This window comes from Garra rufa, chromosome 11, assembly GCF_049309525.1.
Source record: "Garra rufa chromosome 11, GarRuf1.0, whole genome shotgun sequence".
Taxonomy (NCBI): domain Eukaryota; kingdom Metazoa; phylum Chordata; class Actinopteri; order Cypriniformes; family Cyprinidae; genus Garra; species Garra rufa.
Window position 1 is genome coordinate 48,680,551 of NC_133371.1, and position 25,754 is coordinate 48,706,304.

At 32.5% G+C, this 25,754-nt stretch overlaps 1 protein-coding gene across 1 annotated transcript in view; it reads left to right on the plus strand.

Annotated features, from left to right (window-relative positions):
• The window catches only part of LOC141345868 (solute carrier family 12 member 1-like), a 28,034-nt gene extending 2,502 nt beyond the window's left edge, over positions 1-25,532 (plus strand). The window contains exons 3-26 of the mRNA XM_073850790.1: positions 64-139; positions 3,268-3,363; positions 3,440-3,579; positions 3,661-3,771; positions 3,845-3,956; positions 5,951-6,078; positions 6,159-6,243; positions 6,312-6,463; positions 8,018-8,125; positions 8,278-8,401; positions 8,478-8,579; positions 9,850-10,005; positions 13,229-13,328; positions 13,415-13,526; positions 13,643-13,783; positions 14,323-14,429; positions 14,515-14,597; positions 16,034-16,162; positions 18,830-18,958; positions 19,038-19,149; positions 19,253-19,339; positions 19,545-19,680; positions 24,126-24,193; positions 24,275-25,532. Of these exons, the coding sequence (XP_073706891.1) occupies positions 64-139; positions 3,268-3,363; positions 3,440-3,579; positions 3,661-3,771; positions 3,845-3,956; positions 5,951-6,078; positions 6,159-6,243; positions 6,312-6,463; positions 8,018-8,125; positions 8,278-8,401; positions 8,478-8,579; positions 9,850-10,005; positions 13,229-13,328; positions 13,415-13,526; positions 13,643-13,783; positions 14,323-14,429; positions 14,515-14,597; positions 16,034-16,162; positions 18,830-18,958; positions 19,038-19,149; positions 19,253-19,339; positions 19,545-19,680; positions 24,126-24,193; positions 24,275-24,410 (2,730 nt within the window). The 3' untranslated portion in view covers positions 24,411-25,532. The remainder of the gene's footprint in view (positions 1-63; positions 140-3,267; positions 3,364-3,439; positions 3,580-3,660; positions 3,772-3,844; positions 3,957-5,950; positions 6,079-6,158; positions 6,244-6,311; positions 6,464-8,017; positions 8,126-8,277; positions 8,402-8,477; positions 8,580-9,849; positions 10,006-13,228; positions 13,329-13,414; positions 13,527-13,642; positions 13,784-14,322; positions 14,430-14,514; positions 14,598-16,033; positions 16,163-18,829; positions 18,959-19,037; positions 19,150-19,252; positions 19,340-19,544; positions 19,681-24,125; positions 24,194-24,274) is intronic.
• Positions 25,533-25,754: the final 222 nt, after the last annotated feature.

Consider the following 25,754-nt stretch of genomic DNA (forward strand, 5'->3'; position numbering starts at 1 on the left):
GCACTTTTATAACTCACTTTATATTCGCTCTGCTGGAGTTTGAGCATGTGGTTGCGTTTGCAGGTGAGATGCATGCTGAATATCTGGGGTGTCATGCTGTTCATACGGCTGTCATGGGTATTCGGACAAGCGGGAATAGGTGAGAAGTTCATCTTCGTGACCTTCATAAACCTTCTCCGAACACGCAGCAGGTGCTCATTTATATTCAGCACAGAAATCTGAATTCTCCAAATGTGCACACACGCAATCTGAACCCAGCTCAACCCACACAAACTCACTAAATATAGCTGCTAAAGGGGTTTCTGTGCAGCGATGTCGCGGAAGAACCGTTTTTGTTTCGCCAAGAAACCAACTCACCATTTGTTCTAGTGTGAAGAACATTTTCATAATCAGAAGAACCATTATACTCTTTCAGAAATCTGGAGACTTGAGTTCTCCTTGAAGATTGAAATTCCTGAGAACAAATAGAAACAGACACAAATGAGTCATTTGTTGACGAAGAGCATATGTATGAAGCTAAAACACGAGACTCAAGGGACTCTTTTCATACTAGAAAACACCCAGAAGGCCTGAACTTTATGAGTTTTTCACAGGCAAACACTACGAACATTGACTTTAAAAAGATTTAGCTTGGTCTTAGAACAATTTGATGAAAAATGGAGTTTATATTTCTAATTCCAGACTTAAGAATAATTGAATGTGCTGTTCCACATCATGCAAATCTCTACAAATTCTTACATCAAGTCTTGTTTTCTGGGAAGTCTATCCATAATTAAGTGAAATTATGATGAAGGACAAATGCCTCAGAAAAAAAAGTACTTAATTCAACATATTATATATTAGTTCTAAGCATAAACTCAGTTCAGTTCAAGTAAATGCATCTTTATTTAAAAATAAGGATGTTTTTTAAAGGATATTTGAAAATAAGACAGGAATACTGAAAAACATTTTCATTTTTATGTAATATGCATAGATAAGAACTTCATTTGGAAAACTTTAAAGGCGATTTTCTCAATATTTAGATTTAGTTTTTGCACCAGATTCCAGATTTTAAGTCTTGTTTTGTGGGTAGTCTATCCGTAATTAAGTGAAATTATGATGAAGGACAAATATCAACATTTTTCAACATATTGTATATTTGTTCTGAGCATAAACTCACTGCATTTTGTTCAGTTTGTCAGAAAACAAGACTTCACCATCGTTTTGCATCTCAAGTGAATGCATTTTCGTTTATTTATTTCTATTGGAAAATAAGACAGGAACATTTTTTGCAGTGCATGACACATTAAATGCCACAACTTAACAAAAAACAAAAAAACGAGACTTTCTGCAATATATAAGCTTTTTAGGTTTTAGTTTGTCGAAGGACGAAGCAAGACTTTTTAAAACCCGACTTCTGAAGCTCACATGTGAGATTACTGGGATCTGGTTCTCCGGAGAAACATCTGAGGAGGTTTTTAGCCTCGTCGTGTTTGGTCGGCGCCGGTGTGGAACGCGCTGAAGGTGACTGCCCAAGTTTATGGCGCGTAACTAATGGCGCGTCAGAAGTTTGAGTTTCTAAGAAAGCTCCGTTCAGTTCCAGTCAGACACCTCGAGCTGCAGGCAAAACACATTACAGGCCATCAGAAACCCACTGCCGTTATGTATTTTATGAGGTGTGAGTGACTGCAGGCGATGAGCGCTTTTATTCCTCAGCGATCGCATTATAGCGCAGAGCAAACACACTTACCGAAAAACACACTGGGCTAGTGTGTTTAAGTACTGAGACTTTCACACAGAATGTGTGTTTATCTTCTATAAAAAAATGCAAGTTTGATTAAATGTGACCCTGGACCACAAAACCAGCCATAAGCGTCCATTTTTTGAAATTGGGATGTATGCATCATCTGAGAGCTAAATAAACATGACTTTTCCATTGGTGTATGATTTGTTAGGATAGGACAATATTTGGCAGAGATACAACTACTTGAAAATCTAGAATCTGAGGATGCAAAAAAATCTAAATATTGAGAAAGTTAACAGTTACAATGAATTTATTAGCAATGCATATTACTAATCAAATTTTTGATGTATTTATGGTTTGAGATTTACTAAATATCTTCATGGAACATGATCTTATTATTTTTGGCATAAAAGAAAAAATCGATAATTTTGACCCGTACAATGCATTGTTGGCTATTGCTACAAATATACCTGTGCTACTTAAGACTTGGGTTTGTCATCCAGGGTCACATATTTGTAGAAATAGCCAAAAACACATTGCACGGGTCAAAATCATTAGGATATTAAGTAAAGATTATGTTCCATGAAGATATTTTGTAAATGTCCTACTGTAAACATATCGAAGATTAATTTTTGAATAGTAATATGCATTGCTAAGAACTTCATTTGGACCAAATTAAAGGCAATTTTCTTAATATTTAGATTTTTTTTTTTTGCACTCTTAGATTCCAGTTTTTCAAATGGTTTTGTCTTGGCCAAATATTGTCCTGTCCTATCAAACCATAGATCAATGGAAAGCTTTCAGTTGATGTATAACCCTCAATTAAAAAAATAACCCTTATGACTGACAGACTAAAATAAATAATAAATAATCCAGCCAGAAATCACTCACCATCATGTTGTTCCAAACCCGTCTGACTTTCTTTCTTCTGTGAAACACAATGAAAACAGATACAAAAAAATGGTTCAAATGGTTCATCTAATGTTTTCAGGTTCATATTTCACTGCAAAAAATGCTTTTCTTATTTAGGTTTTTTGTCTTGTTTCCAGCCAAAATATCTCTAAATTCTTGAATCAGGAAGGATTTTCTAGACGAGTAAAAGTTATTGTCTAGTTTTTAGTAAAAACAAGTCAAAATTAAGTGAGTTTTTGCTTAAAACTAGCAAAATAATTTGCCAAAGGGGTAAAAAAAATAATCTAGTTGTATGCTTGAAATAAGATTATTTTTCTTACCCCATTGGCAGATTATTTTGCTTGTTGTTTTAAGCAAAAACTCACTTAATTTGGACTTGTTTTACTAAAAACAAGACAATAATTTTTACTCGTCTAGAAAATCCTTCCTGATTCAAGAACTTTGAGATATTTTGGCTGGAAACAAGACAAAAAATCTAAGTAAGAAAAGCATTTTTTGCAGTGTTCTGACTTTCTTTCTTCTTCAATGAAAACAGATTAAAAATGGTTCAAACGGTCATCTAATGTTTTCAGGTTCATATTAAATCTCAAGGATTGTTTCATGTTACCTGATGAAGCATCTGTGTGTTTCAGGTTTGGGGATAGTGGTTGTGTTATTGAGCACTGTGGTGACCAGCATCACCTGTCTGTCCATGTCAGCCATATGCACCAACGGTGTGGTACGAGGAGGTAAAGCACACGTTACATGGGTAGCAGGAGAATGAAGTCTTCACGCTGAGCTCATGGGAGTGTGTTTGTCTTCTAGGTGGAGCGTATTATCTGATTTCCCGCAGTTTGGGACCTGAATTCGGCGGCTCCATCGGTCTGATCTTCGCGTTCGCCAACGCAGTGGCCGTGGCCATGTATGTCGTGGGGTTTGCTGAAACCGTAGTGGAGCTTCTCAAGGTACAAACCTCCAAAAAATGCTCAAATCAGCTTGGAAATTCAGCTGGTTTCAAAACACTGGTGTCTATCTGCTCTTCACAGGAAAATGACGCCCTTATAGTGGATCCTACGAATGACATCAGGATCATCGGCTGTATAACGGTGGTTCTGCTGATGGGCATCACTGTGGCAGGAATGGAGTGGGAGGCCAAGGTAAGACCAGGATTTTTATCTGAGATTTTAGGCATGACAGAGGATTGAGAACCTTCTTTCTCTCTTATTATAGGCTCAGGTTGCTCTGTTGGTGATCCTACTGGTGGCTATTGGCAATGTATTTGTGGGAACAGTGATTCCTTCTACACAAGACAAGCGCTCCAAAGGCTTCTTTAACTATCAAGGTGAGACTGAAGAACGTCACTCGAAAAACCATTTGTGACCCTGGACCACAAAACCAGTCATAAGGTTAAATTTTACAAAACTGAGATATATACATCATATGAAAGCTCAGTAAATAAGCTTTCTATTGATGTATGGTTTGTTAGGATAGGACAATATTTGGCCGATATACATCTATTTGAAAATCTGGAATCTAAGGGTGCAAAAAATCAAAATACTGAGAAAATCACCTTTAAAGTTGTCCAAATTAAGTTCTTAGCAATGCATATTACTAATCAAAAATTACATTTTGATAGGTTTACAGTAGGAATTTTACAAAAAATCTTCATGGAACATGATCTTTACTTAATTTCCTAATGATTTTTGACATAAAAGAAAAATCAATAATTTTGACCCATACTATGTATTTTTGGCTATTGCTACAAATATATCCCAGCGACTTAAGACTGGTTTTGTGGTCCAGGGTCACATTTGTGCTTGAACGTTCAGAACCATAAATGTCCCTCTAATATTTCAATTGGTGCTTTTCATTGACTAATTCTCGAAATTCTCAATAAATGTTATGAATGCCAGTGTTTTTAGTTTAAAACAGAGACTTTTTTTTTATTTAGGTAAAATTTGATATTTTTTAATTCAATGCAGCCTATTAAAATATTACAGTGATAGCCGAAGATATTAGCGGATATTTATAAAGTTAGTATCAGTACACTCTTAAAAATAAAGGTTCCAAAAGGGTGCCAACATTTTTGGTTCCCCAAAAGAACTTTTCAGTGAACAGTTCTTAAAAGAACCATTTTGAAGAACATTTTAAACGTTTTTGACTATAAAGAACCTTTTCTGCATTTGAAAGGTTCAATGGGTGCTCAAGGTTCTTCATGAAGCCATCGATGCCAATTAATAACCTTTATTTTTTACTGCAAAAATGCTTTTCTTAGTTACATTTTTTGTCTTGTTTCAACCAAAAATATCAAAAAATTCTTAAATCAAGGATTTTCTAGACGAGTAAAGATTATTGTCTTTTTTATAGAAAAAAAAAGTCAAAATTAATTGAGTTTTTGCTTAGAACAAGCAAAATAATCTATCAATGGGGTAAGCAAAAAAAAAATCTTATTATAAACAGAAAACAAGATTATTTTGCTAACCCCATTGGCACATTATTTTGCTTGTTTTAAGCAAAAACACACTTAATTTTGACTTGTTTTTTCTGAAAACAAGAAAATTATTTTTACTTGTCTAGAAAGTCCTTCTTAGTTTAATAATTTTTAGATATTTTGGCTGGAAACCAGACAAAAAATCTATGTAAGAAAAGCATTTTTTGCAGTGTAGTTGGTGATGTCACTATATAAATGTACACAAAGTTTCCACAAATTTGCATTTTTTGTAGTTTACATAGACAATAAAGTATCTTTTTCTAAAATTTGCACTTTGAAACCAATTTTCAAAATGTTCACGCCTCCAAAATGTCATTGTATAACTGAATGGCCAAAATACATAAAATGTTTTGTGTTTTTAGTTGAAAACTGATTTTTTTTATTTTATTTTTTTGACAGTGAATGCTTGTTTTTTTTTTAAGAAAAAAAAAATCTACATTTAGGTACAATTATATTTTTTTTTTCATTCAATGCAGCCTATTAAAATATTACGGTGATAACTATAGAAATGAATATTAGCGGAAATTCATGAATTCAGTACACACTTAAAAATAAAGGTTCCAAAAGTGTGCCATAGAAGAACCCTTTTTGGTTCAACAAAGAACCTTTCAGTGAAATTCTTAAAAGAACCATTTTGAGGAACATCTAAAGAATCCTTTTTGACTATAAGAAACCTTTTCTGCATTTGAAAGTTCACTGGATGTTCAAGGTTCTTCATCGATGCCAAAAATAACCTTTATTTTTGAGAGTCTCGCAAGTCCTACAAATTACACACAAACCGAATAAAGGAAAATAAAGCAGGTATGTGAAACATGTCAAACACACCTGATCTCTGTCTAAAACAGAATCCATCGCAAAGGAAAACTTTCTACCGGATTTCCGAGACGGAGAAACGTTCTTCTCAGTTTTTGCCATCTTCTTCCCGGCAGCCACCGGCATTCTGGCTGGAGCCAACATCTCTGGAGATTTGAAAGTAAGAGCGAAAGGCACATTTCTAATCTGAAATAACATTTTGTTCAACATTTTCACTCACGGACATCTCTGATTTTTCAGGACCCTCAGGCAGCTCTTCCCAAAGGAACGCTTCTGGCCATCTTCATTACGGCAATAACGTACCTGGGCATCGCGCTGGTTGTTTGTGAGTCCTGAACACACACTTGAAATGACTCTATTTTCATTATGGATGTCTAACAGAATTCTCTGCAGCTGTGACGGTCGTTCGAGACGCGACGGGGAACCGCAACGACACTATTCTAGCAGGTTCGAGTTGCAACTTCTCTTCGGCCTGTAATCTGGGCTATGACTTCTCAATCTGCCAAACCACCAAATGCAACTACGGCCTCATGAACAACTTCCAGGTACATATGTGGCCTGAAATACAGTGCATGGATAAACCTTATTAAAATGATTGATTTTTTGGTAAAACTGACATGTTTTTGTCTCTGTTGGGGGTAATGCATTACAAGTAACTCAAGTTATGTAATCAGATTACTTTTACAAGTAGCTAGCAATGTAACGCATTCATTTTTAATTGACAAGAAAATATCAGAGTAGTTTTTTTGTGAACAGTGAAATGCAAACTCAAACCTGCAATATTTAAATATGTTAAATAGCACACATATCCTTTATGTATTTATTCCCACACTGTAAAAAAAAAAAAATCTTGTTTCAATTTAAAATAATCTTATGCAGGTAACTTAAATTTTTACGTTTAGTCAACTTGAAATTTTAAGTTATTTAATATTAAATGATAACTTGGATATTTTAGTAGACTAAACTAAAAATTTTAAGGCAGTGGGGAAACAATTTTTTTAAGTTGAAACAATATTTTTTTTCAGTTAAGCAGTGTGCATTACAATGTTGCGTTACTCCCTAAAAAAGTAACTAATTACGTTCCTTTTAATGGAAAGTAATGCGTTACATTACTTTTGCGTTACTTTTAAAATCTGGGCAGGGTTTGCTTCTTTGTTTTTAATACAAACATTTTTAAGGTAAAAGCCTTACATGTGAATTCACCTCAGGCTGAAAGAAAAGTACAGCTTTAGTAAAAAATAAAAAATGTTTGCTTATTAGTATATTTGTATTATTTCACTGCAAAAAATGATTTTTTTTGTCTTGTTTCCAGCATAAATATCTAAAAATTCTTGAACCAAGAAGGATTTTCTAGGCAAGAAAAATTATTGTCTAGTTTTCAGAAAAAAGAAGTATAAATTAAGTGAGTTTTTGCTTGAAACAAGCTAAATACTCTGCCCAATGGGGTAAGCAAAATAATCTAGTTTTCATCTTAAAATAATATTATTTTGCTTACCCCCATTGGCAGAGTATTTAGCTTGTTTCAAGCAAAAACTCACTTAATTTATACTTCTTTTTTCTGAAAACTAGACAATAATTTTACTTGTCTAGAAACATTTTAGATGTTTTGGCTGGAAACAAGACAAAAAAATAAAAAATAGAAGAAAAGCATTTTTGTCCAGTGTTTGCATGGTATTCTGAGTTTGCCTTTCACTGTTTTGGTTAATTTCAAGTAATATCTGTTTTTGGGAGTGAGATGAATTAATGCATGTTCACATTTAGTCTAGAACTATGTTTACTCCCGATTTAGTAACAGGCGTCACTTATTGGAAAAAGTAACTCAGATATTTTCTTAGCAATGCTAAAATAATGCATTACTTTACTAGTTACTTCAAAAAAGAGTAATCTGATTATGTAACTTGCGGTACTTATAATGCACTGCAGTTAACCAATGACTTTGCTGCTGACCTGCGATTCAATTTTGTTTATTGCTTAAGAGGGATAATAAAAAGTACCAAAAGTAACACAACTGATTACCTTCCATAAAAAGTAACCAACGCGATTAGTTACTTTTTTTAGGGCGTACCGCAATATTGTAATGTACTTGTGTTTATGTTCAGGTAATGACTCTAGTATCTGGGTTTGGACCGCTCATCACGGCAGGAACATTTTCGGCCACGCTTTCTTCAGCTCTTGCGTCTCTCGTGAGCGCGCCCAAAGTCTTCCAGGTTAGAGTTTAAATGCACACTATTTAAACCCAATAAATACCGGATCAGCTAAAAACCTTTTATGGGACAATCTTAAAATACAATAAAAGACTGGAGTACATTGTAAAGAAGCTCTTTAAAGTTCCTGATTTTAAAAGCAAATCCGTCCACAGGCTCTATGCAAGGACAACATCTACAAAGCCCTCAAGTTCTTTGCCAAAGGTCACGGGAAAAACAACGAGCCAATCCGAGGATACATCCTGACCTTCTTCATCGCTGTAGCGTTCATCCTCATCGGTACATATGAGAGTGATTAAATGACTCAGACTTTGTAATAGACGTACTCATGTAACAGCGGTTGTTTGTGTCTTAGCTGAGCTCAACACCATCGCTCCCATCATCTCCAACTTCTTCCTGGCCTCATATGCCCTCATCAATTTTTCCTGCTTCCATGCATCCTACGCCAAATCCCCAGGTCTCTCTAGACTTTTACACACACATTCAATCTGTTCCAGAACCAAGACAGCTGTCTACAAACTGCAAAATATGCTTGTTATCTACTAAAGATATCTATGTGACCCTGGACCACAAAACCAGTCATAAGGATTCATTTTTTGCAATTGAGATTTATACTTCATCTGAAAGTTGAATAAATAAGCTTTCCATTGATGTATGGTTTGTTAGGATAGGACGACTGTTTGAAAATCTGCAATCTGATTGCAAAAAATGTAAAAATTGAGAAAATCACTTTTAAAGTTCAAATGAAGTTCTTAGCTATGCGTACTACTGATTAAGTTTTTAAAATATTTATGGTAGAAAATGTACTAAATATATTCATGAAACATGATCTTTACTTAATATCCTAACGATTTTTGGCATAAAATTGATAACTTTGACCCATACAATGTATTTTTGGCTATTGCTACACCCGTGCGACTTAAGACAAGGCCACTTATTACTTGTGAAATTACTTATAAAATACAAAAACGAAGTGAGTTTATGCCTAAAACAATAAAAAATCCTATTTTACCCTTTATACTCCGCCACTGAATACAAAAAAAAGGTAGCCCTGACTCTTTTTAACTCTCAATTCTGACTTTATAACACGCAATTACAAGTTAGGAAGTCATAATTGTTAAATATAGACGTATAAAATAATAGTCTTTTCTCTTCAAGTTCTTTATAACTTGCAATTGCCTACAACTAACATAAACTTACATAACGCAGAAATTTGTCAATGGTTTAAGAAAAAATATGCCTAATGTGACCTTGAAGCAATGCATTGTGTGGGTCAAAATGATCAATTTTTCTTTTATGCCAAACATCAATAGGATATTAAGTAAAGATCATATTCCATGAAGATATTTTGTAAATATTCTACCATAAAAAAAAAAAAAAAAATTCTGATTAGTAATATGCATTGCTAAGAACTTTATTTGGACAACTGTAAAGACAATTTTCTCAGAATTTAGATGCACCCTCAGATTCCAGATTTTCAAATAGTTGTATCTCAACCAAATATTGTCCTATCCTAACAAACCATACATCAAAGGAAAGCTGATTTATATTAAAAAAAAAGACATTTATGACTGGTTTTGTGGTCGAGGGGAAACATATTTGTTTTGTTTTTAAATGCTGTTGATGTAGGCATCTCGTGAGGTTTTGGAACAGACTTACAAACACACTCTATAATGCCACTAATTAAAGTCTAAACACTTCTTGTTAAAGTGCTGTTGTGTGTGCAGGTTGGAGACCGGCGTATAAGTACTACAACATGTGGCTGTCTCTGTTCGGAGCCATTCTCTGCTGTGCCGTGATGTTTGTGATTAACTGGTGGGCGGCTCTGCTCACCTACGGCATCGAGTTCTTCCTCTATATCTACGTTACCGTGAAGAAGCCAGGTAAGAACGCTGATACACAAATTGCTCCTGCAACAGATAAAGCAATATATGATATACAAAAATAAAATGATTGATTTTTGGGTTTTTGTCAGTGTTGGGGGTAATGCATTACAAGTAACTCAAGTTATGTAATCAGATTACTTTTTCAAGTAACTAGCAATGTAACGCATTGCTTTTTAATTGACAAGAAAATATCCACTGCAAAAAATGCTTTTCCTACACTGTAAAAAGTTTTCACCAGATTCAACTTAAAAACTTAAGTTTTGCAGCTGCTTTAAGTTTTTCAGCTTAAAACTACAAGTTATTTTAAGGTATTACAATAAAAATGAGTTGATATAACTTGAGTTTAAATGACTTAAGTTGATTTAACTTAAAATCTTAAGGCAGCTGCTAAACTTAAGTTTTTAAGTTTAATCAGCTTAAAACTACAAGTTATTTTAAGGTATTACAATAAAAATGAGTTGATATAACTTGAGTTTAAATGACTTAAGTTGATTTAACTTAAAATCTTAAGGCAGCTGCTAAACTTAAGTTTTTATGTTTAATCAGCTTAAAACTACAAGTTATTTTAAGGTATTACAATAAAAATGAGTTGATATAACTTGAGTTTAAATGACTTAAGTTGATTTAACTTAAAATCTTAAGGCAGCTGCTAAACTTAAGTTTTTAAGTTTAATCAGCTTAAAACTACAAGTTATTTTAAGGTATTACAATAAAAATGAGTTGATATAACTTGAGTTTAAATGACTTAAGTTGATTTAACTTAAAATCTTAAGGCAGCTGCTAAACTTAAGTTTTTAAGTTTAATCAGCTTAAAACTACAAGTTATTTTAAGGTATTACAATAAAAATGAGTTGATATAACTTGAGTTTAAATGACTTAAGTTGATTTAACTTAAAATCTTAAGGCAGCTGCTAATATTAAGTTTTTAAGTTTAATCAGCTTAAAACTACAAGTTATTTTAAGGTATTACAATAAAAATGAGTTGATATAACTTGAGTTTAAATGACTTAAGTTGATTTAACTTAAAATCTTAAGGCAGCTGCTAAACTTAAGTTTTTAAGTTTAATCAGCTTAAAACTACAAGTTATTTTAAGGTATTACAATAAAAATGAGTTGATATAACTTGAGTTTAAATGACTTAAGTTGATTTAACTTAAAATCTTAAGGCAGCTGCTAAACTTAAGTTTTTAAGTTTAATCAGCTTAAAACTACAAGTTATTTTAAGGTATTACAATAAAAATGAGTTGATATAACTTGAGTTTAAATGACTTAAGTTGATTTAACTTAAAATCTTAAGGCAGCTGCTAATATTAAGTTTTTAAGTTTAATCAGCTTAAAACTACAAGTTATTTTAAGGTATTACAATAAAAATGAGTTGATATAACTTGAGTTTAAATGACTTAAGTTGATTTAACTTAAAATCTTAAGGCAGCTGCTAAACTTAAGTTTTTAAGTTTAATCAGCTTAAAACTAAAAGTTATTTTAAGGTATTACAATAAAAATGAGTTGATATAACTTGAGTTTAAATGACTTAAGTTGATTTAACTTAAAATCTTAAGGCAGCTGCTAATATTAAGTTTTTAAGTTTAATCAGCTTAAAACTACAAGTTATTTTAAGGTATTACAATAAAAATGAGTTGATATAACTTGAGTTTAAATGATTTAAGTTGATTTAACTTAAAATCTTAAGGCAGCTGCTAATATTAAGTTTTTAAGTTTAATCAGCTTAAAACTACAAGTTATTTTAAGGTATTACAATAAAAATGAGTTGATATAACTTGAGTTTAAATGACTTAAGTTGATTTAACTTAAAATCTTAAGGCAGCTGCTAAACTTAAGTTTTTAAGTTTAATCAGCTTAAAACTACAAGTTATTTTAAGGTATTACAATAAAAATGAGTTGATATAACTTGAGTTTAAATGACTTAAGTTGATTTAACTTAAAATCTTAAGGCAGCTGCTAAACTTAAGTTTTTAAGTTGAAACTGGTGAAAACTTTTTACAGTGTAGTTTGTCTTGTTTTCAGCCAAATGGAAAGAAGGATTTTCTAGACTAATAAGAATTATTGTCTTGTTTTCAGAAAAAAAAAATACTCAAAATTAAGTGTTTTTGCTTAAAACAAGCTAACAATTCTGCTAATGGGGTTATAAAAATAATCTTGTTTTCTGTTTATAATAAGATTTTTTTTTTACCCCATTGGCAGATTATTTTGCTTGTTCTAAGCAAAAACACACTTAATTTTGAATTGTTTTTCTGAGAACAAGACAATAATTTTTACTTTTTTTAATAAGTCTAGAAAATCCTTCTTGATTTAAGAATTTTTTGATATTTTGGCTGGAAACAAGACAAAAAAAATCTAAATTAGAAAAGCATTCTTTGCAGAGTCAGTTTTTTTTTTTTTTTTTTTAATAAGTAATTCCAGGTACCATGAATAAAAAACAGTGAAATGCAAACTCAGAATATGTTACGAACCGGCAATATTTAAATATGTTAAATAACACAAATATCCTTTATGTATTTATTCCCACACTGTAAAAAAAATTGTTTCAACTTAATATAATCTTACCCAGCCAACTTAAATTTTTAAGTTTAGTCAACTTGAAATTTTAGTCTATTTAATATTAAGTGACTTGGTTATTTTAGTTAGATATTATAGTTTTAGTATTTAATTAAATTTTTACAGTTAACCGTTACTCCCTAAAAAAGTAACTAATTAAGTTACTTAGTTACTTTTTACAGAAAGTAATGCGATATGTTACTTTTGCACTACTTTTAAAGTCTGGACAGGGCTTGCTTCTTTGTTTTTAATATAAAAAAACACCAAAAGTGAAATGAATTCATCTCAGGAAAAAAGAAAAGTACATTCATGCAGGGTAAGATCACTCTTCAGCTATAAAAAAAAATGAAGCACAAATGTTTATTTCAAGTAATTTGTGCTTATTAGTATGGTTGGATCATCAAAGGTCAGTAGCAAACACACTGGTTAATAAAACGGGATTAAATACATAAAGGATATTTGTGTTATTAAACGTATTTAATTAGGTTTGCATCATATTCTGAATTTGCATTTCCCTGTGTTTATTCATTTCGAGGAATACTGAATCTTAATCTTTAATGCATGTTCACATTTAGTCTAGAACAGTAACATCATGAAACGTGATAAACACAAGCATGAATGCTATAACAGAAGTGCAGTAATCTGACGTCTCCTCTTTCTCCAGATGTGAACTGGGGTTCGTCTACTCAAGCCGTGACGTTCATAAACGCTGTGAACAACGCTCTGACGTTATCTGGTGTGGACGAACACATCAAGAACTTCAGGTGCGCTCAGGTCAAAACAGATAAATGGATGTTTTATGCAGGTTAGATTCTCACCGCTTGGCTTCTCTTCTCCTGTCCCATCGCAGACCCAAGTGTCTCGTAATGACAGGATCGCCCAGAAGCAGACCGGCGCTGCTGGACTTGGCACATTCGCTCACTAAGAATTATGGGCTGTGTCTGACCTGTGAGGTGTTTGTGGTGAGCAGATCACTGTCAAACAAACACCAACGAGTCTCCACACATCAGGGCTTATGCAGATCTTAATCATGTAATTAAATCAAGTTGTATTAAGCAGATGTGCGTGTGTGTTTTAGGGTCCGCGTGATAAGAATCTGCAAGACATAAGTGCTGCTATTCAGCAGAACCAGCAGTGGCTGAACAAGCAGAAGCGCAAAGCCTTTTACACGCCTGTCGCCAGCGAGAACCTGCAAAAAGGAGCAGAAGCGCTGATGCAGGTCAGTCTGAACACAAACACACATATACACAGATAGATAGACGGATACATCTGAAATCTTAACAGTGCTAAAATACAGTTGAGGTCAAATCTGCAAAATGTTAATTATTTTAACAAAAGTGCATGTTATGGTTTATCTCACACTGACCTTTAAAAGATATTTCACATAGAAGATGTTTACATATAGTCCACAAGAGAAAATAAGAGTTGAATTTATAAAAAGTTGTTGTGTTGTTCTCTGAATGATCCACAGCTGTGTTTTTGTGTTTAGTGATAGTTGTTCATGAGTCCCTTGTTTGTCCTGAACAGTTAAACTGTCTGCTGTTCTTCAGAAAAACCCTTCATGTCCCACAAATTCTTTAGTTTTCCAGCATTTTTGTGTATTTGAACTAGGGATGCACCAAAATGAAAATTCTTGGCTGAAAACCGAAAAAGAGGAAACCAAGGCCGAAAACCGAAACACCGAAAGAATTATGCCAATTATTAGTACCATTGCATTTGCAGTACTAAATAAACAACAACGTGTTTTTGTGTACGCAGGCGTCAGGACTCGGCAGGATGAAGCCGAACACCGTGATGTTGGGATTCAAGCGTGATTGGAGAACCGCCAAACCACAGGAAGTTCAGAGCTACGTGGGAATTCTACAGTGAGTGCTCAAACATTCTGAATCACCTGCTGTCTGTTTCTCTCTCTCTCTCTCATCACACACACTGGTTCTGTTCTCCTCGCAGCGACGCGTTTGATTTCGAGCACGGGAGCGTGATATTGAGAATCAGTCAGGGGATGGACATCTCTCACATCCTCAAAGCAGAAGGTAGAACACCACCACCAAACTCTCAGAGTGAAAAGACGTGTCGTTTAATTTAATGCTCAGATAAACACTACACAACATTACTGTGTGAGTTAAAGGAAGAGTTGTTCTCAGACCATCCAAGATTAGAATGAGTTTCTTTATCAGATTTGGAGAAATGTGTCATACCATTACTTGCTCACTTTAGCGAATGGGTGCCGTCAGAATTAGAGTCCAAACTGATAAAAACGTTGCAATAATCCACAAGTAATCCACACCACTCCAGTCCATCTGTTAACATCTTGAGAAGACAAAAACTGAAACAAATCCATCATTAAGACCCTTTTGACTAAACTTTAACAGAGTTGATAACCCATAATAATGCTTCCTCCAGCGAAAAAGTGGTCTGGTCTGAATCAGGAGAGAAATCTGCACAGATCAAGCACCGTTTACAAGACAAAACAGCTCTAAACAAATATGTGGCTGGATTTTGATGTGAGAGACGACAGATGGACTTTTTCACTGGAGGAAGCGTTATTATGGACTAAAAATGTCTTAATGATGGATTTGTTTCAGCTTTTGTAGATTATTGTGATGTTTTTATCAGCTGATTGGAGCTCATTCTGACGGCACCCATTCACTGCAGAGCATCCATTGTCCAGGACAATATTTGGTCGAGATACAATTTGAGAATCTGGAATACGAGGGTGCAAAAAAAAAATCTAAATACTGAGAAAAATCCCCTTTAAAGTTGTCCAAATTAAGTTCTTAGTGATGCATATTACTAATCAAAAATTAAGTTTTGATATATTTATGGAAGGAAATTTACAAAATATGTTTATCTAACATGATCTTTACTTAATATCCTAATGATTTTGACATGCAGATGAGTTTGTTTCTTCATCAGATTTGGAGAAATGTGTCATTTCATCACTTGCTCACTTAAGTGAATGGGTGCCGTCAGAATGAGAGTCCAAACAGCTGATAAAAGCATCACAATAATCCACAAAACCACTCCAGTCCATCAGTTAACATCTTGAAAAGACAAAACCTGAAACAAATCCATCATTAAGACGTTTTTAACTAAAATACGAGTCCATTATGCATAATAACACTTCCGCCGGTGAAAAGGTGGTCTGGTCTAAAACAAGAGAGAAATCTGCATTGTTTACAAGCCAAAACAGCTCTAAACAAATACGTGGCTGGATTTTTGATGTGACTTTTTCACTGGAGGAATCGTTATTATGAATTACGGACTTGCAATTTAGCTAAAAATGTCTTAATATTGGGTTTGTTTCTTTTGTCTTCTCAAGATGTTGACTGATGGACTGGAGTGGTTTTGTGGATTATTGTGATGCTTTTATCAGCTATTTGGACTCTCATTCTGACGGCACCCATTCACTCCAGAGGATCCATTGTTGAGACTAAACTAAATGATGAATATTTTGTGTGATTGTCAGAGGAAATGGAGCGCATGCTCTTGGAGCAGCAGGCGCTGGAGATGGAGGAGAACGACTTTCAGCCACAAGGAGGAAATAGGTTCTTCAACAAGTCCAAGAAATCCTCCAAGAAAGAGCTGACCAGAAAAGGTACACGGTGTTGGGGAAAGTTACTTTTAAAAGTAATGCATTACAATATTGTGTTACTCCCTAAAAAAGTAACTAATTACGTTACTTGGTTACTTTTTATGGAAAGTAATGCGTTACGTTACTTTTGCGTTACTTTTTAAATCTGGGCAGGGCTTGCTTGTTTTTAATATAAAAAGTTCTATTTATGTCAAATGTAAAAGCCTTTTCACAGCAAAAGCCTCAGGCTTAGAGAAAAGTAAATTGCCGTCTGTACAGTAGACCACAGAAGAACAAATGTAACTCTTCAGCAATAAAAAAAAGGCAAACAAATGTTAGATTATCTTGAGTCATTTGTGCTTATTAGTATGGATGAATTGGATCATCGAAGGTCGGCAGCAAAGACATCAGTTAATAAAATGGGATTAAATACGTAAAGGATATTTGTATTGAACATATTTAATTATTGCAGATTTGTGTTGAATTTCAGTGTTTTTATTCATTTTGAAGAACACTGGATCTGTTTTTTAGTGAGTGAGATGAATTAATGCATGTTCACATTTATTCTAGAACTAAAGGAACATCTTACAATTTCTCTCAACATGAGGACAGGAGAGCTTTTAATCAATAAATGGGGGAAAAGTAACTGGCGTTACTTTATTTGAAAAAATAACTTTTCTTGTCAATTAAAAAGTGATGCGTTACTTTACTAGTTACTTACTTACTATTACTAAAAAGTAATATTATTATGTAACTTGCGTTACTTGTAATGCGTAACCCTCAACACTGAAGGTAGAGAATCCTTCTTGAAGATGTTCTGCAAGCGCATTTATCAGACAGGAACTCCAGCGCTCTAATAAAACCTGATTAAATGTGGCTCTGTGAAACCGTCTGAGCTGTTATAATCTAATAGTCTGGTCTGACGGAGCACTGCGCCCTGAACTCCAAACTCACTGTCTCGCCCGCTCCGCTCCTCGTACGTGAAGGTTTTTAATAGGACAGAACGTCTTAATGGGCTCAAACGCTGCAGACTCAGGTCTTTCTGCAGTCACCATTATCATCATCTTTACGGCCTCTTCTGAAACTGATTCAATCATTCGGTCGCATGTCATTTAGCAGGCGCTCGTATTCCAAACGACCCATTAAACGCTAATTTGTTGGTCTTTTGTGCTGATGTCTCTAATCACTGCGGTCTAATAAAGCACATATACTGGCCACAAACTTATTTAGACACTTGAGCCACAATTCAAGATTTGCATTAGTCAACAAAATGTAAAAAAAAAAAAAAAAAGGGCATTTATGTTAAATAAAAACAAGACACAGTTATGTTATTTTATTATCACTGAGATACTATTATATTTTTTTATTAATAGTTTGAATTATTTGCAATTTATATATATATATATATATATATATATATTTTTTTTTTTTTTTTTTTAAGTAATTTTTGTTGCCATTTTTTATTAATATTTAATATATTTTATATTCATTTAATATTTCATAATATTTTTATTGATAATTATTATTATTAATTTCATAATATGTGCATATAGTTATTGATTTTTTTTTTCAGTTTTAGTCATTTTGGTACATCAAATGTGTGAAAATAAGAAATCTTTATTTGGCAACTAGCTGAAATAAAAAATATTGTAATAATTGTAATTTTAATATATTTTAGTTTATGGGTCAAAGATGTTAAGATCATCAAAATAAATGTACAAAAGTGATTTTATGTTCATAGAAAGCACATTAAATGTAAGTAAAGTGTACTTTTAAGGTTTCAAATACGTTTCTGGAGAATAAAATGTCAAAATTTGGTTGAAATAATGTTACATTGTCATTTAGTGTAACAATATTAATGTAAAAATGTCAACAACATGCTTATTCTGACTTGTACATATTAAAATATATGAAAGAATAAGGAAGCATATTAAATTTAATTGTGTTTTAAATGAGTAAAAAATTAATTACTGACAAATGGGCAAAACCTAGGATAGTGGCAAATTATAAAAATGTAGAATTAAGAAGTAATTTGTCTTTTATTATGTCATACATTGATTTTTGTTGTAAATATGGCTGACAAGATTGACACTGAATGACATTTTAATGGGTGTCTCCTGTAAATTAGAGGAAAAATGTATGATATTTATTTTTTTGATCAGAAAAATAAAAACAAAAATGGAATTAAATTAAACAGAAAACTTTAAATGTTTTTCTGGGAAAATATTACACTTATTGTTTTTATGCTTAAACCCTTTTTCATCTTTGATCCTTATATCAGTAAATGTTTATTTCATTTTAAGCACATTTTTTTTAAATGGTTTTAGTTTTAGTTAACTAGTTTAATTGATTTTAATTTAGTTATTTTTATTTGAAATAGTTTATTCCAGTAAACATTTCCGTAAACATAAACTAAGACCAGTTAGTTAAAATTATTTAATAAGTGGCTCAGAAAAGTGAATTTAGTTCCGTATAAAATGTATCTTTTGCAATTAATTTCAGACATTTTTTGGCATGACTTCAGTGTTTAAATTATTTTTGCACTGAATTTGTGCTTCTCAACCCCTTTAGATCGCAACCAGTTTTGCAGTCGAATTCAAACACATTAAAACTAAGTACAATCTGGATTCTGGTCTTAAACGTCACCTGTTTGTCCAGAATAGCTGAGAGATTTTTGTTTTTCTTTCTCAGTTTCTCTGGATGTTCCTCAGACATCAGATCTGGCGAAGATGAACCAGCGTCTGGTGGAGGCCAGCAGCCAGTTCAAGATGAAACAGGGCAAAGGGACGATTGACGTTTGGTGGCTGTTTGATGACGGAGGTGAGCGGCAATCCTCCTGACATCTTCTCTTCTGTCAGGTTTAACGTGTGGCTTTACGTTTCTTCTTGTTATCCTGCAGGTCTCACGCTTCTCATGCCTCATATTCTCACCACACGGAAGAAATGGAAGGACTGCAAACTCAGGATCTTCATCGCAGGGCAGCCTGAACGCATCGAACAAGATAAAGAGGAGTATGTCAACATACACACCGAAACTGAAACAGACTCTGATGTCTCTAATAAAACACCAACTGACAGATGCTGACTAGTAACCTGTGTGTTTTTGAATCACCAGAATGCAGGAACTCCTGAAGAAGTTCAGGATCAAATGTGCCGACATCAAAGTTATCGCAGACATCAACATCAAACCCAGCGCAGAGAGGTGAGAGTGAAAAACACACGCAATTAATCCTCATTTCATTCACTGACACGCTCCACGTGCTCTGAATGCACTCACTCACAGCGTGTGTGTGTGTGTGTGTGTTTGTGTGTGTGTGTGTGTGTGTGTGTGTGTGTGTGTGTGTGTGTGTGTGTGTGTGTGTGTGTGTGTGTGTGTGTGTGTGTGTGTGTGTGTGTGTGTGTGTTAGCTGGAAACTGTTTGAGGACATGATCGAGCCATTCCGGTTGCACGAGGGTTCAAAGGAGACGACGCAGGCTGAAGCTCTGAGGAAAGAACATCCTTGGAAGATCACAGATGCTGAGCTGGACACCTTTGAGGAGAAGGTAGAATCCTAGAGGACACTGCGGCTGTCCTTCAGAAAGTCTGAGTCAGCCTAATATTACAAAAAAAAAAAAACTAAAAATAAATTCCAGTCAAAAGTTGGAATAATTAAAAAATAAAAATGTTTTTAAAGAAGTCTCTTCTGCTCACCAAGGCTGCATTTATTTGATCAAAAATACGATAAAAATTGTGAAATATTACAAAAAAAAACTAAAAATAAATTCCAGTCAAAAGTTGGAATAATTAAAAAATAAAAATGTTTTTAAAGAAGTCTCTTCTGCTCACCAAGGCTGCATTTATTTGATCAAAAATACGATTAAAATTGTGAAATATTAACAAAAAAAAACTAAAAATAAATTCCAGTCAAAAGTTGGAATAATTAAAAAATTTAAATGTTTTTAAAAAAGTCTCTTCTGCTCACCAAGGCTGCATTTATTTGATCAAAAATACGATTAAAATTGTGAAATATTACAAAAAAAAAACTAAAAATAAATTCCAGTCAAAAGTTGGAATAATTAAAAAATTAAAATGTTTTTAAAAAAGTCTCTTCTGCTCACCAAGGCTGCATTTATTTGATCAAAAATACGATTAAAATTGTGAAATATTACAAAAAAAAAACTAAAAATAAATTCCAGTCAAAAGTTGGAATAATTAAAAAATTAAAATGTTTTTAAAGAAGTCTCTTCTGCTCACCAAGGCTGCATTTATTTGATCAAAAATACGATTAAAATTGTGAAATATTACAAAAAAAAACCTAAAAATAAATTCCAGTCAAAAGTTGGAATAATTAAAAAATTTAAATGTTTTTTAAAAAGTCTCTTCTGCTCACCAAGGCTGCATTTATTTGATCAAAAATACGATTAAAATTGTGAAATATTACAAAAAAAAAACTAAAAATAAATTCCAGTCAAAAGTTGGAATAATTAAAAAATTTAAATGTTTTTAAAAAAGTCTCTTCTGCTCACCAAGGCTGCATTTATTTGATCAAAAATACGATTAAAATTGTGAAATATTACAAAAAAAAAACTAAAAATAAATTCCAGTCAAAAGTTGGAATAATTAAAAAATTTAAATGTTTTTTAAAAAGTCTCTTCTGCTCACCAAGGCTGCATTTATTTGATCAAAAATACGATTAAAATTGTGAAATATTACAAAAAAAAACTAAAAATAAATTCCAGTCAAAAGTTGGACTAATTAAAAAATTTAAATGTTTTTTAAAAAGTCTCTTCTGCTCACCAAGGCTGCATTTATTTGATCAAAAATACGATTAAAATTGTGAAATATTACAAAAAAAAACTAAAAATAAATTCCAGTCAAAAGTTGGACTAATTAAAAAATTTAAATGTTTTTTAAAAAGTCTCTTCTGCTCACCAAGGCTGCATTTATTTGATCAAAAATACGATTAAAATTGTGAAATATTACAAAAAAAAACTAAAAATAAATTCCAGTCAAAAGTTGGACTAATTAAAAAATTTAAATGTTTTTAAAGAAGTCTCTTCTGCTCACCAAGGCTGCATTTATTTGATCAAAAATACGATTAAAATTGTGAAATATTACAAAAAAAAACTAAAAATAAATTCCAGTCAAAAGTTGCAATAATTAAAAAATTAAAATGTTTTTAAAAAAGTCTCTTCTGCTCACCAAGGCTGCATTTATTTGATCAAAAATACGATTAAAATTGTGAAATATTACAAAAAAAAACTAAAAATAAATTCCAGTCAAAAGTTGCAATAATTAAAAAATTAAAATGTTTTTAAAAAAGTCTCTTCTGCTCACCAAGGCTGCATTTATTTGATCAAAAATACGATTAAAATTGTGAAATATTACAAAAAAAAACTAAAAATAAATTCCAGTCAAAAGTTGCAATAATTAAAATTTTTTAATGTTTTTAAAAAAGTCTCTTCTGCTCACCAAGGCTGCATTTATTTGATCAAAAATACGATTAAAATTGTGAAATATTACAAAAAAAACCTAAAAATAAATTCCAGTCAAAAGTTGGAATAATTAAAAAATTAAAATGTTTTAAAAAAAGTCTCTTCTGCTCACCAAGGCTGCATTTATTTGATCAAAAATACGATTAAAATTGTGAAATATTACAAAAAAAACTAAAAATAAATTCCAGTCAAAAGTTGGAATAATTAAAAAATAAAAATGTTTTTAAAGAAGTCTCTTCTGCTCACCAAGGCTGCATTTATTTGATCAAAAATACGATTAAAATTGTGAAATATTAACAAAAAAAAACTAAAAATAAATTCCAGTCAAAAGTTGGAATAATTAAAAAATTTAAATGTTTTTAAAAAAGTCTCTTCTGCTCACCAAGGCTGCATTTATTTGATCAAAAATACGATTAAAATTGTGAAATATTATTAGAATTTAAAATAGCTGTTTTCTATGTGAATATCTGTTCAAACTGTAATTTATTTCTGTGATCAAAGCTGAATTTTCAGCATCATTACTCCAGTCTTCAGTGAACATGATCCTAGCAATGCTGATTTGCTGCTCAAGAAACATTTTTAATTATTATCAGTGTTGAAAACAGTTCATATTTTTGTGGAAACCATGATACACTGCTGATTCTTGAATAAGCAAGATTTATAGATTGGGAAAAAAAAAAAAATAATAATAATAATAATATATATAGATTAGTGTGGTTCAAGCGCTTAAGTCATTTAAGCACATAAGGAAATATACATTGCGTTAACATGGCTGTAACCACCTAAATCAATGATTTAATCAAATCCAGGTAATTTACCACAGAATTCTGATGATATTTAACATTTATGACTGTTACAGCTCCACCTATGATTGAATTTTCATTAAATGTTGCATGCTTGTTTAGAATCACCTGTCCCATGTGCTCACCAGGTTTCATTAAGTTTTGAGTTTTCCTTTAGGCTTTATAGGATTTTGGGTGAGTTTGGACAGGTCCCTTTTCTAAACGACCCCATTAAAGCTTTCCAAAGGGTAAATTTTAAATTTTTTTGAGTGAAAAACCTAGGACTAGTTCGAAAAAGTTGGTTAGTAAAAAATCCAAGATACCCGAAAATTTAAGCTCACAATTAAATCTGAGGCATGACGGCTGATGGTTTAGGAGTTATGAGCGATTTCATACTTTTGATGGCTGTAGCGCCCCAGTCAGGCCGATTGGGGTGAGCTGTTCTAATAATACAACACAAGCTACGCGCTTAAACCCCTAATAATACTGTTTTTCATCGACAATGGACAAAATTGATCAAAAGGGACAGTACTGTAAATGTCATTTACAAAAAACATTTTGTAATGTTACTAAAGTTTTCTATTTTAAATAAATGCTGTTCTTTTGAACTTTCTATTCATCTGTGAATCCTCAAAAATGTGTAACACACTGCAAAAAATGCTTTTCTTACTTAGATTCTTTTGTCTTGTTTCCAGCCAAAATATCTACAAATTCTTCAATCAAGAAGGATTTTCTAGAAGAGTACAAACTATTGTCATGTTTTCAGAAAAAAGAAGTTAAAATTAAACAAGTAAAATAATCAATAGGGTAATAAAAATAATCTTATTGTATTACCCCGTTGGCAGATTATTTTGCTTGTATTAAGCAAAAACTAACTTCTTTCTGAAAACAAGACAATAATTTTCACTTCTCTAGAACATACTTCTTGATTTAATTTTTAGATATTTTAAGTAAGAAAAGCATTTTTGCACTGCAGTTTCCATGGAAATATTGTGCAGCGCAACAGGTTTCAACATTGCCAAAAACCAGAAATGTTTCTTAAGCAGCAAATCAGTATATTAGAATGATTTCTGAAGGATCATGATGCTGAAAATTCAGCTCTGATCACAGCAGTCGATTACATTTTAACAGGTATTCACATACACTGCAAAAAATGCATTTCTTACTTAGACTTTTTGTCTTGTTTCCAGCCAAAATATCTAAAAAGTCTTAAATCTAAAAGGATTTTCTAGACGAGTAAGAATGATGGTCTCATTTTCAAAATTAAGTGTGTTTTTGCTTGAAAAAAAGCAAAATAATCTGCCAATGGGGTAAGAAAAATAATCTTGTTTTCTGTTTATAATAAGATTTTTTTGCTTACCCCATTGGCAGGATATTTAGCTTGTTCTAAAAGCTTAAATTTGTTTGTTTTTTTCTTAAAACAAGAAAATAATTTTTACTTGTCTAGTTTCTTGATTTACAAATTTTTAGATATTTTGGCTGGAAACAAGACTAAAAATCTAAGTAAGAAAACCGCTGTTTGAAATTGTAATAATATCTCACAATTTCTATTTTTGATCAAATAAATGCAGCCTCTGTGAGCAGAAGAGACTTCTTTTAAAAATGTTTAAAAAAATCATAATTAATCACAGTTTGAATGGCAATGTACTAAGACACATCCCAAGTGATAAAAGTAAATGATCAGTGGCATGAGTGTGTTGATGATAAGCGTCTGTGCTTTACTGTCCGCAGACGATGCTGCAGGTGCGTCTCAATGAGCTTCTTCAGGAGAGTTCGAGAGCAGCCAAACTCATCGTGGTGTAAGTCACATCCTCTTCAGCATGATGTGTGTGTCATCAGTGATCGTGTGCTTCATATGCGTGTGCGTGTGTGTTTTACAGGAGCTTACCCATCGCCCGTAAAGGCTCCGTCTCTGATCATCTGTACATGGCCTGGATAGATGCGCTCACCAAGAATCTACCACCAACCATCCTGATACGTGGAAACCATCAGAGTGTGCTGACCTTCTACTCCTGAAGAAACACAACAAACACTGACACAAACACACAATATATTGGACATGAAGAATGAGTCCATGTATTTCCTGACTTATTTTATCAGAGTAACATTAGGTGGCATTAAAAACGTAAAATAAAAAGCCACTCACTGAATTCAACATAGAACATAATAAGGTTTAAGCAGCATATGTTACCTTGGAGCACAAAACCAGTCTTTAGTAGCACGGATATATTTGTAGCAATAGCCAAAAATACATTGCATGGGTCGAAATTATCGATTTTTCTTTTATGCCAAAAATCATTAGGAAATTATTATCCATTTTGTAATTTTCCTACTGTAAATATATCAAAACTTAATGCATGTTTAGTAATATGCATTGCTTAGAACTTAATTTGAACAATTTAAAAGCGATTTTCTCAATATTTTGATTTTTTTGCATTCTCACATTCCAGATTTTCTCATTTTTATTATTATTCAGCTTTCAGATGATTTCAGAAAATTAACCCCTCAAACTGGTTTTGTGGTCCAGGGTCACATATTTATAACTTATAAATTAAGTCTTATTATCAATGCTGAAAACAATGTTTTCACTGCTTAATATATTTGTGAAAACTGTGATAAACTACCATTCAAAAGTATGGGGTAGGTATGATTTGTTAAAAAAAAAAAAGAAGACGAAGAAATGAATGCTTATTTGGCAAGGATGCATGAAAATGTTATTTATAAAATTTGAAAATCAAAAAATGGCACCCTAAAAATAAAAGCCACTGCCTGAATTTAACATGCAACATAATGATGTAGGCATATAAACAGCATACTAATGGATAAAACTGTATGGAGTATGTTAGTATCTACTGTGACTCTATACTGCCCTCTATTGGACATAGTTAGCTATAACAACAATGATAAATCTGTGTAAACAGTAACGTATAAAAGCACTTTAGTGTAACATTATTCAGAATTATCGATTAAAGTATGTTATTTTTGTCAAGTATAGTAATACTTTTGTAAATATATTCACTGGCGGCCATTATGATTGCCGATCCTATTTATATTCCTGTGGTACTGGGAAAAACTGTGTGAAATTATTTCATGTTATATTCATTTTCCACAGTAAATAAATCAGTTTTGAAAAACGCATTCAAAGTGTCTCAAAAGTATGAGTGTTTACAATACTATGGGTGGGTTGCACCAACAAGTATTCAATTAAGCAAAGTTTAGCGCTAATCAAGGATTTGTTTTTAAATCAAAATGTGTTGCACCACTTAATTTAAAACACATATCACTTACTTATCCTTCTTTACTCACTACCATGACGTTTTAAAATGTCCACCATCTTTATAAATGGCCAGTGTTGGGGAA